This window comes from Sinocyclocheilus anshuiensis, unplaced genomic scaffold, assembly GCF_001515605.1.
Source record: "Sinocyclocheilus anshuiensis isolate Anshui unplaced genomic scaffold, SAMN03320099.WGS_v1.1 scaffold524, whole genome shotgun sequence".
NCBI lineage: Eukaryota > Metazoa > Chordata > Actinopteri > Cypriniformes > Cyprinidae > Sinocyclocheilus > Sinocyclocheilus anshuiensis.
The window spans coordinates 1-12955 of record NW_015555703.1 but is presented as its reverse complement, the minus strand read 5'-3'; the positions used below and the strand labels follow the sequence as shown (position 1 = coordinate 12955).

Genomic DNA, 12955 nt, shown 5'->3' with positions numbered 1-12955 from the left:
TTATGGGTTTAGAACGACATGAGGGTGAGTAATTAATGACAGAATGTTCATTTTTGCGTGAACTAACCCTTTAACATATTTGGCAACTGGAAAAATGCAACTTTGCAGCAGTGATGATTTGGGTCTCTCATAACCTTCTACAAGCAAAGTGATCAAACAATTACAGCACTTTCAGAACCTTATTGTGTCACTGTTCATTTCCTATCAAATACGTTAAGTACAACATTAACAGCATGGTAAATAAAAAAATAAAAAATATATATATATATTGGTCCTGAATTGCTCTTAAGCTAAGACTCCTACGTAGAAATGTTTAAGCTAAATTAGGAGCTTTCTGAGAGGATTCTAAGAAGCTTTAAGAACCCTCTGAACATAAACCTCTGTTTCAGGTACGTACCATCTTCAGAGGGCAGGTCCTGCTCACAGTCTCTGGTCACCTGTCACAAGACAAATGTTTCATAATCTGAATCCAGTTTGGTGAACAAAGCTTATCCTGTATAACATCCGCTTTGTACCGTTTCTGCTGCTCTGATTTGAGAGAGAGAGGGTGTCTCCATCTCCATGTCCATGTCGTTCTCACTCAACTGGCCTCCCTCCTGCAGCTTCCCAAGTCGGCTCTGTGCTGCCGTCACACGCAACTTCATGGTGTGGAAACGAGACTGAATATCGCCCACTCTGAAGTGCACTGCAGTTCCCTCAAACCACAGACTGTCATTTACACCTGCCTTGAATCCTGGTGGCTCATATTCAGGTGGTGTGACTTAAATTGCAATGAGACAAAAGCACACCAATCATTTATAGATAGTTTTTAAGCACATTCATTTTTTCTAACAACATCTCTAGTTTAAACTCTTCAATAAACTGTCAGGAAGCAACCGTGCTTCTCCACTTCTCTAAACATATTGCAGAAGGATGTAAAGGCAGCGTGTTGTACCATCGTCATTGTAGTAGTTTCATAGTGAGGTAAACACCAGTGGGCAAAGCCTCTAGATTCTGCATGAGGAGGAACAGCTTCCTGATCAGGAGTGTTGAAGCTTTCTTTGTGTCCTCCAAGGTCACTCTCATGTTCCTATTCACATTACTGAAACGAAGAAAAGAGGTGATGATTAGTGTATGTGAAGTGAATGGATATTTCAATTGTTTTTGCATTAATGTACATTTATTTGGCAGCATGCTGCAAAACTATATTCAATACCATTCAAAAGATTGGGATCAATAAGATTTTTTATTTTTTGAAAGAAATCTCTTATTGCTCAGTAAGACTGCATTTATTTGATCAAAAATACAGTAAAAACTGTCAAAATTTCAATGTACAATACTACACCTCAGGATGTCCATCTGTGGTCCACACTCTGAGTATCGGAACTTAAACTGGTAGGACTCAATGACATGCTGAGAAAACAAACACATAAGAGACAAAACAACCAGTTTGGAAAAGTGATTATGGTTTCATAATCATATCAATTATGCTAATGATGTAAATTCGGAATTTAATTGCAATCATTTCATTCCATTAACAGCCCTAATTTTTAAGAGTATAATATACAATAAGAAAACAAAAACAAATCTGCATATTATAATAATTTATTGCATTTTCCCTTTCTTTGCGACACACATATGAAAATCCAAAATCTTAGAGTGGTGTGTTTCTCCTCACTATTGTCATCTTTATCTTGCTTTGGAATTGTCACGGGAATTCAGTGTTTATGTGTTCTGTTGTGTCTAAGGGCTCTTATTTTTATGTGTTCCAGTTTCTGTTAGTTACAGTGCTTTCTCTGTCTTGTTTAGTCACTCATTACTGTGTATATCCATCTTATTTTGAATGTAAGATCGTGTGCGGCCATTTGTAACTTCAATGTGCAAGTTCCATTTATTTTACCTGTACAAAATAGCAAAATAACATGGATATAGCACTGTTTCATTTGTTTATTGTAGGTTCTTGCATTTTGCTCAGTCTTTATTTTGTTAAGACTTGCACACTGTGATCCTGTGGTTTTTGTTTCTGTATTCCTGTGCTCCTGAGTTTTTGGATTTCTTAAAATAAGAAAACAGCCTGCGTTTAGATCTACCCTTCAACTTATACATTGAAAATGTTTCTCCCCAGGCTTATGCATCTAACATTATTCTAATGTGGGTCAAAAAGGGTCAACTTTAAGGTCGATTTAATAGAAAATAAATATTTTCTAGGAAAAATATATTCTTTAGAATTTGGCTTTATTATAATAACAATATATTATTTAATGTTGGAATTGTATAATATTCCCCTTACACAGTTCCTCACACAGTAAAAATGGTCTTGAATATGTAAAATATATTTAGGGGTCCTTGGCATCAAAAAAAAAATCCACGGAAGATTGTAAACTTACATGACTGTCATCTGGGCTTGTGTGTACCTGCCAAAAATAACAAAAACAAAACAAAACAGGGAATTTACTTATGCATACTGACCCCAATGACCACCATTTGAAGCTGCAAAATATTAAGATGAATGAAAAAAAAATAAAAAATAGAAACAGATTTATATGTAAATATGGTCTGACTCACATATCTCTTTTCCAAAGCATCAAAACATCCCAACAGCCTTGAAGGACAATAGTATGGTTATGACTTTATATAGCATCATATTTTACACTTCAATGAAGAATTACAAATACACTTTTAAATATACATTTGAATATACAAACATAGCAATTTACTGTACAAATACAACTTATGACATTACCATTTGATGAGTTTGTGGGCTTTAGGACATGAACAATCCTGTTTGAGGACTTTGATACACAAATCTGAAGAACAACAACATTCATCAAAACTGATTGTATGAGATATTTCAAGCCTGATCTTCATCCATTAATAAATCAGCGTGTATAATTATACCTTCCAGGTATCTGGGTCTGTAGGAGTCCTCTGGAAATATCCCGCACAGATAGGTGATGGAGGATACAGCTATAACCACCATGCGTTTGACAAACACCAGTGACTGAGCCTTAGTATCCAGCGCCTGATGAAACACAAGGGTTTAGTTGATTTATAATACTGCATTAAAGCAGCTTTACAAAGAACAGTGCCTTGAACTCCATATACACATACTTAGATACATACACAGATTTTTATTTGAGGACATGTAATTGAGCACACAGTATATTGATAATAAGCTACATGATCATTTCAACTAATGTAATAGAATTATAATTTTGGGGCCTTAAAGTATGGAAGTTTTTTTTCCTAACAAAATTAAAATAAAAATTCAAATGATTAAAAAGATGAAATAAATCAAATTATCAAAACAGCTGCTCAAATGATAAATCAAATGATCAAATAATAACAATAATAATAATATAATTAATAATTAAAGGAGTAGTTGACCCAAAAATGAACATTTGCTGAAAATCTAGGCCATCCAAGATGAAGATGTTTCTTTATCAGAACAGATTTGTAGAAATTTTGCATTACATCACTTGCTGACCCGCATTATTGTGATGTTTTTATCAGCTGTTTGGGCTTGGGCCCATTCACTGCAGAGGATCCATTGGTGAGCAAGTGATGTTATGCTAAATTTCTCCAAATCTGTTCCGGTGAAGAAACAAACTCATCTTGGATGGCCTGAGGGTGAGTATATATTCAGCAAATTTTCATTTTTGTTCTTAGTATTCCTTTAAAACATTATGATTTAAATATGACAATATTATCTTTTTACCTGCATAGTAAAACCGTTACAAAAACTACCACGCTACAGCTAAAGTATCAGATAGTAAAACCATGGTATTTAAATATATAACGTTACCATGATATTAATAACTGATTTGCTACTTAGTCGAAAAAATGACCATGGTAATGCCACAGTTACTACAGTGATTGTTTACAGTAAAATTGTGGTAAAGGCATTAGCTACTAATGTCATTTAAAATACTAACAATAATGATAAAAGAAAGAATGATTCTGAAAGCTTCTTCCGATGACAGAAGCGGACTTCATTTTAATGTACTACGATTTCACAGTATCAAAACGATGCAAACTAAGTTACTATATAGGTTCAATCGAGCTCCTTATTTAGTAGTATGGTATATTTTTAAAGTGTTTTTTAAATTATTATTTACGTTCACATCATAAATGTTATTGATTCTGTATCTCACCTCAACAATCACCTGTTTGTCTTGAGCTAGTGTCTTCTGTCTGCTTGTCATGTTTGAGCTAGCTTTACTGTTAGCTTCCTCACAGTGAAACTGTCTCCTCAAAAGCTGTTATGGCATCAATTAATGGATTAGAACGTTATTAATGTAACTAATCTGTCGTTGTTTATGTAAATCAAATTGTTAATTTATAAATATTATCATTTATTATTATGTACAATGCAAAAAATATAGGATAACGGTTTAAGGTAAATTGCTGCCCGGAATAAACCCGCGCAACAGACACCTGTCACTGTCACGCGGATTTGGCGGTAAATACAGAGCCAGCTATCTTCATTGATAACAACCTGATTAATATTTACTAATATTTATGTAGTACTACACATTTATGTAGGCTACTAAATAATTACTATATATGTGTGTGTATATATATATATATATATTTTTTTTTTAATAAAAAACTTTATTGTTAAAAAAAATGGTTTATTGTTTGAAATGAAATTGAATTTGTGACAATACAATAAGTTGGTCCCCACTATATAGCATCTCTTTTCACAACAAAAAAGACCATAAGACAGACTATACACTAACTCAAATGTTACAATACAATTCAGGTAGCTTCATATACCACTCCTACATGGATGTGCTAGCTAGGCTAACTAGTAGCAGTATTTCATGTTGACAGTCCTTGTACAGGCTCATTAGACTTTGCTGCACAGTCTAGTGTGTTTTTTTAGTGTTGTTTGGAGAAGTAGTCTTTGCTCTGCTGGACGTCGGGCTTAATTGTGTCTTTTCCGGGCTTCCATCCGGCTGGGCAAACTAGGGAAAATAAGCAACAACAAAAGACAAATTTATATTTAATATTAGTGTTGTTAAAAATTATTTAAAAAAATGAGCTGACTTTGAAACCCATTTCGCTCTACTGTTTTGATATTACATGGAACATACTGCACTGTATGAAAGGAACAGTATGTCAAAATCTAGAAGTACCGCCAGTTCAAAGATGAGAAAATATGCTGTACCTTCCCCATGTTTGTCGGTGAACTGAAAGGCCTGCACCAAGCGCAGGGTTTCATCAATGGAGCGGCCCACTGGCAGATCATTGATGGTTATCTGCCTCAGAATGCCTTTGACATCAATGATGAAAAGTCCTCTAAGTTAGGAAAGAAAAAAAGAAGAAGTCAATAGTAAAATAAAAGAGAGACCTGAATTGTTTTATTTTAATCTTGCATGCCAAACCCCATTACTACAACGTAGTAGAAAAACACAATATTGTGTTTGTGGTTGGTAAGGTTTTTTTTTTTTTTAGAAAGAAGTCTCTTATGCTCACCAAGGCTGCGTTTATTTGATCCAAAAAATTACAGTAAAAACTGTAATATTGTAAAATATTACAATTTAAAATAACAGTTGTCTATTTTAATATATTTTAAAATGTATTCCAGTGACGCAAAGCTGAATTTTCAGCATCATTACTCCATGATCCTTCAGAAATCATTCCAATATGCTGATTTGCTGCTGAGAAACATTTCTTATTATTGTCACTGTTAAAAACAGTTGTGCTGCTTAATAGTTTTGTGGAATCCATGATCGAGAGTTCAAAAGAACAGCATGCATTTCAAACAGAAATCTTCTGTAACAGTGTAAAATTCTTTAATGTCACTTTTGATCAGTTTAATGCATCCTTGGTGAATTAGAATATTCATTTCTCCCCTAAAAAAAAAAAAATACGGACTACTTTTGATAGTAAATTTTGATAATATTCTTTTGAATTTAGATAGTCCCTTCATACCTGTATGCAATACCCTCATCCTCCTTAAGAACACCATAGTCTTGAGATATGGAGCGGAGGGAATCTGCCACCAGAGGGACATTCATATGCCCTAAACCACCTTGTTTCCGAGGTGTGTTTATCCTGAAATGATCGCACAGATCAAACATTGTCATTCATTAGCAAGTTCATTAATATTGAGCAACTCTGTCTGTAGCACATGACTAAATAGGAACAGAATGACTATCAATATATAGAGTAGAGTATAACAGGTATAGGGGTATACAGAGAGTATAACAGAGTACAGTATAACAGGTATAGGGGTATACAGAGAGTATAACAGAGTACAGTATAACAGGTATAGGGGTATACAGAGAGTATAACACACTCTAAAAAATGCTGGGTTAAATACAACCCAGTGCTGGGTAAAATAGGGACAAACCCAGCAATTGGGCTGTTTTGACCCAGCGGTTGGGTTAAATGTTTAACCCAACCTTCTGGGTAGTAACCCAACCGTGGGTCAAAACAACCCAATTGCTGGGTTTGTCCCTATTTTACCCAGCACTGGGTTGTATTTAACCCAGCATTTTTTAGAGTGCAGAGTAGAGTATAACAGGTATATAACAGTATAGGGGTTTCATATAATGAGGAATCACATCCTCCCCAGTCCAAAAAAAATGAGTTATGTATTAAAACTAAGCCTCTGTTATGACCTTCCATTATACATGTAAATGACATCTACTGCATGATCAAAATCTTTTAGAAAAAAGAAAAGTTTATTCTGAAAGTCGATTCTTGACTAAATTCTAATTTTCTATAAGACGAGGTTAAAGTGATAGTCCACCCAAAAATGAAAATTCTGTCATCATAAACTCATCCTGTATCATGAACACCTTTATAATGGGATATAATAATAAACTTTGGGTATATCAGTGATGCTACGGTAACACCAGTGTGAGATCACGGTTGCTCATTTTACACTCAAAGGGGGTGTTTCTAAAACGTGCAACAGGCCGTTTATGTCTCTGAGCAAACTTTAGAAACAATGGACATTAGGGGAAACTATTAAATATACAAAAAAGTATTAAATGACCCCTTTAGTTTGACGTGTTTTTTCTTCATCTTTATCGCTCACCAGGCAAGATGACAGAAGTGGGAATCAACAGAAGCACCAATGACCTCACAGTTGATTTTCCTGAACTCCTCGACTGCATCACTGAAGGCGATGATCTCAGTGGGACACACAAAGGTGAAATCCAATGGATAGAAGAATAACACGACATACTTCCCTGGAAACAATAGAAACGTATTTGCCTCAAGTGCACAGGGTGTAGACAATGTTACACAATGTGTATTATCGCTAATGAATATGTGTGATCCAAAGTCACACCCTTGAGTTTCCTGACAATCCTTACTTGCACACCTTACTTTTTTTTTTTACAAATAACAAATGCAGAATATTTACAGTTACATTTTCTTGATGTCTCACATATTACACTCTGCTTGTGTATTGACAGCTCTTCTTCACTGCATTAATGCTAAGGTTATACCTTTGTAGTCAGACAAACTGAGATCTTTAAACTGTCCATCTGGCATCACAGCTTTGGCTGTGAAGTCTGGAGCAGGCTTGCCAATATGTGCTTTTCCAGCTGCCATTTTCTGCTAGGGTCAAGAGACAAAAAAAAAAAAATATATATATATATATATAAAAAAGAAATAATAGTAAATATGTTGGTAGAAAAACAAACAAAACGTTAATGCCACATTTCAGAAAGGCACAAAAATCTGTACGAAAAAATAAAAAAATACATATTACAGAGTATATGTGATTAACTGCTTGATATAAATAGAACCGAAAAGAGTAGAATATGACAGTTAGTCCTCAGGAAGTCCTTTTCTTTATTTCGTTATACCAAGATTTCCTTAATTTGCAACACGTGTACTAACAGTTACTAACTTAGTATAATAGTAAAGTTATTATTATAAAGTCTATTTATATGAATATAACAAATATTATTATTATTATAATAATTTCATAACGTAATTTAAAAATGATAACACTCAGATATGTTCTTATTGCACAGCAGAAGAACATTAAAAAGTTTACAAGGCAACAATTCCCAATGCATCAATAATTCAAACTTATGTAAAGACACATCATAAACGTAACTATATATCACATTACAGAAAACGAAACTCTCCCTCCAAATATACAGTCACGAGATTACATGGAAATTTCCATGATAAACAAGAACATGATAAACGTGTCCGGTTACTTCGCATGATTCGCATTTTCAGTGGAAAGAAAAGAAAAGTTTTAACAGAGGAGTGCTTACCTTCGAGTGCTTCTACAATCCGACTGTCTGTCAATGAATGAGTGTGAACTCCCGATTGTGGTAGGTGTTTAAATAGGTCCTGCTCAAATATCGCGATACTCCGCGAGATCCACTGCCTCGAGAAGTAAATGCTCCGTGGAATGACCAAATTACAGAGAGCTGTCTATGGCAGGCAGCATGACTTTGCACATTTTTCTGTGCCGGACACATGCGAAGATGTGCTGTTTGCGAAATCATTGTTAAACAAATTAGCCAAATACTGGTTTACTGCAAACGTACCCCTACTAAGTTAGCGGAAAAAAGAGAGAGAAAAAAACAATAAGCAAAACAGAACATGTAGGCTAGTGGTGATCATAAACTGTATGCTTTCAGTGGTTTTAGTCTATTTTTTAGTCATGGCACAAGACAAGTTGTGAACTGCCACTAAGAGATTCATGCGTTTGTTTTATAGTTATTAGCTATTAAAAAATGATGTACACGTTTGTGTTACAATTAGAAACTAACGGAGAAAAAAAACTAACTTATTTCTGCCTGAAGCAAAACGTCGTTAACACATCTTTTTCCTCAGATACATCTAATCAACCATTAGTTTCATGTCATGGGGCTTCTGCCATGTGACTTTCTGTTTTTGTCAAAAGTCAGAGGTTTTGTCACTCTTAATTCATTTCGATTTTCCTCAACTTCACGATGCAGACTCTCACTGACCTCACAGTTCATAGATTATTATGATCTTTCTGCCCTACAAATTCAATGAATTCCTATGTCATAAGATAAAGGCAATGTGTGTGCGTTTCCTTGTTGAGGAGGAAACGCGGTTCGTGGAATTTTCCTTGCTGCCTTGCATCAGACTGATGCTTTATCATTCCTTTAGGGTTACAAGAGCGTCAATGTTTACTCTTATTTCATATTCATCTCCTCTTCTCTGTTATCTGCAGTGGTTCCAAGAAAGTCAAACTTTGCACTCATCCAAACATGCATAAATCTTTGTACGATAAACAATAGCTTGGCATTCCCAAAACTTCCTCTACATTTAGACTATCTTTTGTTCTTTTCTTTTTTTTAAGCAGCGAGCTGTCATTTACAGACTTCATCTTCTTTCGTCTCTTACCTTCACCTCCCCCTCTCTTTCAGCGTCCCGTCTCTCAGTTGCCATGGGTGCCAAATGAAGGGTCTGATATAAGAGGCGCCTGAACACAAAGAGATCATATTAAAAACGCAGCTGTGGGCTTCAGATCAAATAATGCCTCAAACGTGTTTTAAAAGGAAGTGGTTTCAACCAATAAATATGGGCATAATCAGCATATCTCTCATCATAGTAATAATGACCGTCTACTGCTTTGTGTCACGTTCACAGGTTTTAGTGAGCATAACAAACAACATCCGTAACCCGGGTTTTGCTAACTTCAAAGTGGGTTCAGTATGCTAAATCATAAAAGGAATGTTTTAGCTTGCGTACATATCTAGACAGGGCTACAGCATGTCAATATGAAATGTTTATTGTAGTGCTGATAAGAGCAATATAACATAAGGATATTGTCATTAAATCATGTTAGTCATGTTACTTGATCCTTGCAGTTGATAAAACACTGAATCTGATTCAGTACACTTTAATTTATGCAGAACTGTCATTTATATTTTCGTTTCACTTTATTGGCACATCAGATTCTAAGTTATTTTTTATCGTACAGACATAGATGTTCAGCCGTGAGTCAGGCTCGTTCAACAAGGAGAGAAAGAGGGTGGAAATTGCATAATGAAACCAGTTTAATTGGAGTGCACATTATATTATCCCTAATTTATTTATGAATCTGTAAAATCACTGGTGATGGCCATTCACAAATAAACTTGAATGAAACCCATTATTCATTTATTTAGGCTACTATTGATGTCTCTTGTATATAGCCCAGCAGTTGACAAAATGGAGGAACACAATTATTTCTTGTCGTTTGTGGAGAAAACACTTCATATTTAACACTCTCTAGATCTATACATGCACAACAAAACTTGTTTAGGAGATACAGTAAACAACAACTTCACAAATTCAAAAGATTCAAATAACCGCATGAGATTAATCAAAATTGCGACTACTTGCTGTCAAACATGGAAAGAAGCAGTAGGATGGTTTGGGTAATAATGAAGTTTTTAATAACATACTGGATTGATTGTTTTGATGTTATATGCAATTGCCTGGAAACGAGAGCTGTACATACGTATATAATCTACAGCATTATACATTTGGAAAATTTAAAAAATCATGAAAATGTTTGAAAATGTGTCACTATTTTAAATGCTCCAGCAACAATGGTGTATCATAATACAACATATCATAATGATAATGTCTGTAAAATATGGTTTAAAATTATCCAAACACACAGAATTTCATAAACTGACATTAAACGAAACATTCTTGTCAAAAAAAAAGGTAAAAAGAGTACTTATTACAGAAATAACATACTTTAAAAGAATATTAAGTGTGAACTGAATATAATGTTTAAGGACACTTATGTTATTTGTAATTAAATGAAAATGTATTATACTTAAAATGTATATTAAATTAAGTGTTTTCTTTGGCATACTTAAGTGGGACTAAAGTATGTCTTTATATGTAATTTCATAATTCTATTGGTTTTTGAAAGTGTACTGTTGAATGCACTGACAAGCATTTATGGTCAACTAAAATGTAATGTAATTTCAAGTAAAACTTGTATGTCATGTATTTAAATATTTTTAGAATTACACATTTGTTATGAGGAAGTTGCAATCTAATACATTTAAAATACATTTGCAATAAATGCAATGTAGAATAACTCTGTTACGGAGAGAACAGAGGAAGCGTGCAGATCCATATGCAGAGCTTTATTCACAGGCGTGGTCACAATCAGGCATGGGTCAATAAACAGCAAACAGACATGAATGAGGCAAGACAAAGAGTATTCCTAGGGCAGGCGTGGGTCATCGATTGGCGAACGTAATCCAGAGAGCTTGACAAAAGGGGTAATCTGTAAACACAAGCAATAGTCAAAGGACCGGAAAACAGGCAAGGCAAAACTAGACTAAGACTAGGACAAGGACTTGGAAATAAACAATGGCTAACAAAATGGCTCCATAACGTAGCTATCACTGACTAGCGATATGCGCATACAATACTCGGCGTTGAATGGTGGTGTGAGACTGATTTATATAGTGTGTGTTATTGGTAGCAGCTGTGTGTGATTGGTTTCAGGTGAGCTTGTGATTAGTGCAATGGACCATGGGAAATGTAGTCCAGGGTAATGTGTAACAGTCTGTGTAGTGTGAGAGTCCATGTGGAGAGCGGGTGACCTCTGGTGGTGAGTGAACGGAAGTTTATAGACCGGATTCGTGACAAACACACTAGAGTTAAAATTATAATCAACTACTTTACATGTGCTTTTAGTCAACACATCCAAATAAGTGTACTTTAAAGAACAGCAAAAGATTATTAAAACAAGATTTAAAATGTACTTTAGGGGGAAACTTTTAATTTGACATTAAATAGTGCACTTTTTTTTAAAAATGTACTTAAATGTGTTAAGAAACATTATTGTGAAAGTGTACTCTCTTTTATTAGTATTATATTATCTGCATATACTTTTAAGATTTGGAGAATGATACAAGTGCACATTCAATACAGCTAAGCTCACTTTCACAAGGTGAGGAAAAAACAGCTCTGATGCATTGAATGACAGCTAACATGTCCTTAAATGCAATTTCAAATGCCTTATGATGATAAATGCATTTAATTATCTTATTGCATTAACTAATTTAAAACATCCATTTCATTTCTTTTAAAACTTTAGGATGTAATAAATGTCAATGCTATCCTAAGGAAAGGTAAATGGCAAAATTACAATATTAAATTAAAATTTTCATTCGGAAGCAATTGTTACATTGTTACAATTTATGTCAATTCAAATACAGGATTACATTGCTATTTGCATATTACATTTTGAATGAAATTTGTGACCAGTCACCATCATCTCATGCAACTCTTCACTTCAAAACAGCTATGTCTGATACTAGACCAGCAGAAGTACTGTTAACTAGGGATTATTCTACAGCAACTGGCTTTGTTAGCACTTGTCTTGAAGAGGCCCTGCTGTCAGTCCCTGCTGTGATGGGAAACTCTTGTTTTTCCCTCATGCCATCTCGTTATCAATATGCAGCCTTATTTACACAATTGGATCATTACATAGGCAGACCTGGACTTATTTACATATCCCTCATACTGAGGGATAGTGTGCGGCTGCACTAGCATGACAGTAATCAGATAAAGCAACGGTCTAATTTAGTCAGTCTGTGTAATGAGTGCAACTAATGCTGGTGAAGTACACGGTGACATACGACTGGCTTTGAGATATTCATATTTATCATGATTAAGCTGAATCTATATTTGTTAGACACAAGATTTTTTTAATCACAATCAGGCTCGTGATGATCTGAATTCCTGTTATAGGTTCACAATGATCTGGATCTCAGCTAGGAAAAATAATCTTTTGCATAACCTTATGAAACAAAAGTACACTTTAGTAAACCTTTACTTATAACTTAAAAGAATATACTTAAATATGAACTGAATGTAATGGTTTGGACACTTCATTATTTGCAATGAAATGAAAACGTATTATAGTTTAAATGGTGACACTTTACAATAAGTGTCTCTCCTGGGCTGACAACACCACAGCAATGGCCAAGAAAGCACA

At 34.6% G+C, this 12955-nt stretch overlaps 1 protein-coding gene and 1 pseudogene across 2 annotated transcripts; both read right to left on the bottom strand.

Annotated features, from left to right (window-relative positions):
• LOC107671638 (HORMA domain-containing protein 1-like) overlaps positions 1-4184 on the bottom strand; it is a 7807-nt pseudogene extending 3623 nt beyond the window's left edge.
• A 436-nt stretch (positions 4185-4620) lies between these two features.
• LOC107671761 (peroxiredoxin-1-like) lies at positions 4621-8327 on the bottom strand. 2 transcript variants are annotated; one of them, XM_016464714.1, is made up of 6 exons: positions 8235-8327; positions 7449-7560; positions 7034-7187; positions 5920-6042; positions 5153-5283; positions 4621-4949 (listed from the first exon to the last, which is right to left on the bottom strand). In XM_016464714.1, exons 2-6 carry the CDS (start codon positions 7552-7554, stop codon positions 4864-4866), a joined length of 600 nt encoding a protein of 199 aa, XP_016320200.1. In that variant the 5' UTR covers positions 7555-7560; positions 8235-8327; the 3' UTR covers positions 4621-4863. The 2 variants fall into 2 exon arrangements, with proteins under 2 accessions (XP_016320200.1, XP_016320201.1); XM_016464715.1 differs by having other exon boundaries at positions 7449-7557.
• Between the last annotated feature and the right edge of the window lie 4628 nt (positions 8328-12955).